Source organism: Paracoccidioides lutzii (genome assembly GCF_000150705.2).
Source record: "Paracoccidioides lutzii Pb01 unplaced genomic scaffold supercont2.23, whole genome shotgun sequence".
In the NCBI taxonomy this organism is placed as follows: Eukaryota; Fungi; Ascomycota; class Eurotiomycetes; order Onygenales; family Ajellomycetaceae; genus Paracoccidioides; species Paracoccidioides lutzii.
Genome location: NW_015440969.1, coordinates 118,383 through 119,709, shown reverse-complemented (window position 1 = coordinate 119,709; position 1,327 = coordinate 118,383). Strand labels below are relative to the sequence as shown.

Genomic DNA, 1,327 nt, shown 5'->3' with positions numbered 1-1,327 from the left:
CGCCCAACAGCTTCGACTTCATATTTCTCCACGTTATCCTGCAACCGTCGAAGCAAGTCACAGGCACTTAGGGCCCGGGAAGGGGGTGCAGAACTAGAAGGTTTATCAACCCCCCCGGCGGTAGGAGACATAGAAGCATTATCGTGGCGGTGAAGGGTTCATTTGAACCACGTTTTCGTTTCCGGCCAGTCCTCCTGGGGAGGGTAATCTTCAGCAAGACATTGTTTGCCGAGTTGCAAGTTGAGGACAAGGGTCTACTCATGCCATCCTCCGGAGATAGGAATAAGTTGGCAGAAGCATCCTGACGAGGGGGATTTATAATCTACGGTGATATATTAGTTGCGTGGATCAATCATATAGCATAGGACGGGGATATGGGGGTTGTTGAGGGTGTAGGAGTTCGGCTTGCTTGCCCTTGATATTCCACTCTTCCCGTCGAGGGTTTCAATGGCTTTGTCTATATTCTTCACGAAGCATGGGTGTTCGACGCTGACAATCTCTCGAGCAGGGATTGAGTACCAAGGGGCATTGCGATCCCGAGAACGGACTGGTTGAGACATTTGTGAAGTTGATGTTAGGACTTTACGACTGGCCACCCGATAAAAGAGAGGGTGGATGGATAGATGAACGGATCAAGTCTGTGCAGGTGCCGTATGAGAGGCCTAACGGGATAATCTAGAGAATAAGCTCGTTTCCATTCTTTTTATTCATTTCCTTTTGGTACATTAAAACCGCTATGATATCATGTTGTGGATACATAGATCTAGGCAGTGGGGTTGTAAGCAATATATTTCTCCACGAGGGCGTTTCAAAGGGAACCTCTTTCTTTAGCTGAATAAACCGCCAACTAGTAAGCCCACTCCGGACAATTTGCATGCATATCCTCGCGTACATCAAAACATTCCCGAGTCCCCATGGATGGAGCGGTAGAATGTAGAATGACATAAATATACCCCCCTTCGGGATGCGTCCCTGCGAAGGTTGGAATGACGGAGCTTCCACGTGACCGCCAGCCAAGGGGAAAAGGCGACGGGCGCCTGTGTTTGAGGCTAACCCGATACGGGCAAGCATGCCAAGAGTTCACCACCCAGCCAAAACCCGAACTTAGTTACCTAAGGCAACTTACCTAACTAACGAACACGACCCTTCCACTCGTCGACCCTTGATCGAACAAACAGACTTGACCACATCCTCCACAACCATTACCAACCGCAACGACCCACGACTAAAAACGACCACCCCTCTCCGAACTACCACACCTATCCCATGTCCTGCCACACCCACGTCCGATATCTTCCATCTGATCTGCCCTCCCTCTCGTGGCTAT

At 49.9% G+C, this 1,327-nt stretch overlaps 1 protein-coding gene across 1 annotated transcript; it reads right to left on the bottom strand.

The window, feature by feature from the left end:
* Positions 1–67: 67 nt before the first annotated feature.
* On the bottom strand, positions 68–560 carry PAAG_12366 (hypothetical protein; the record flags this gene model as incomplete). Its single annotated transcript, XM_015847864.1, has 2 exons — positions 68–322; positions 369–560. 2 exons carry the CDS (start codon positions 558–560, stop codon positions 68–70), a joined length of 447 nt encoding a protein of 148 aa, XP_015702507.1.
* Positions 561–1,327: the final 767 nt, after the last annotated feature.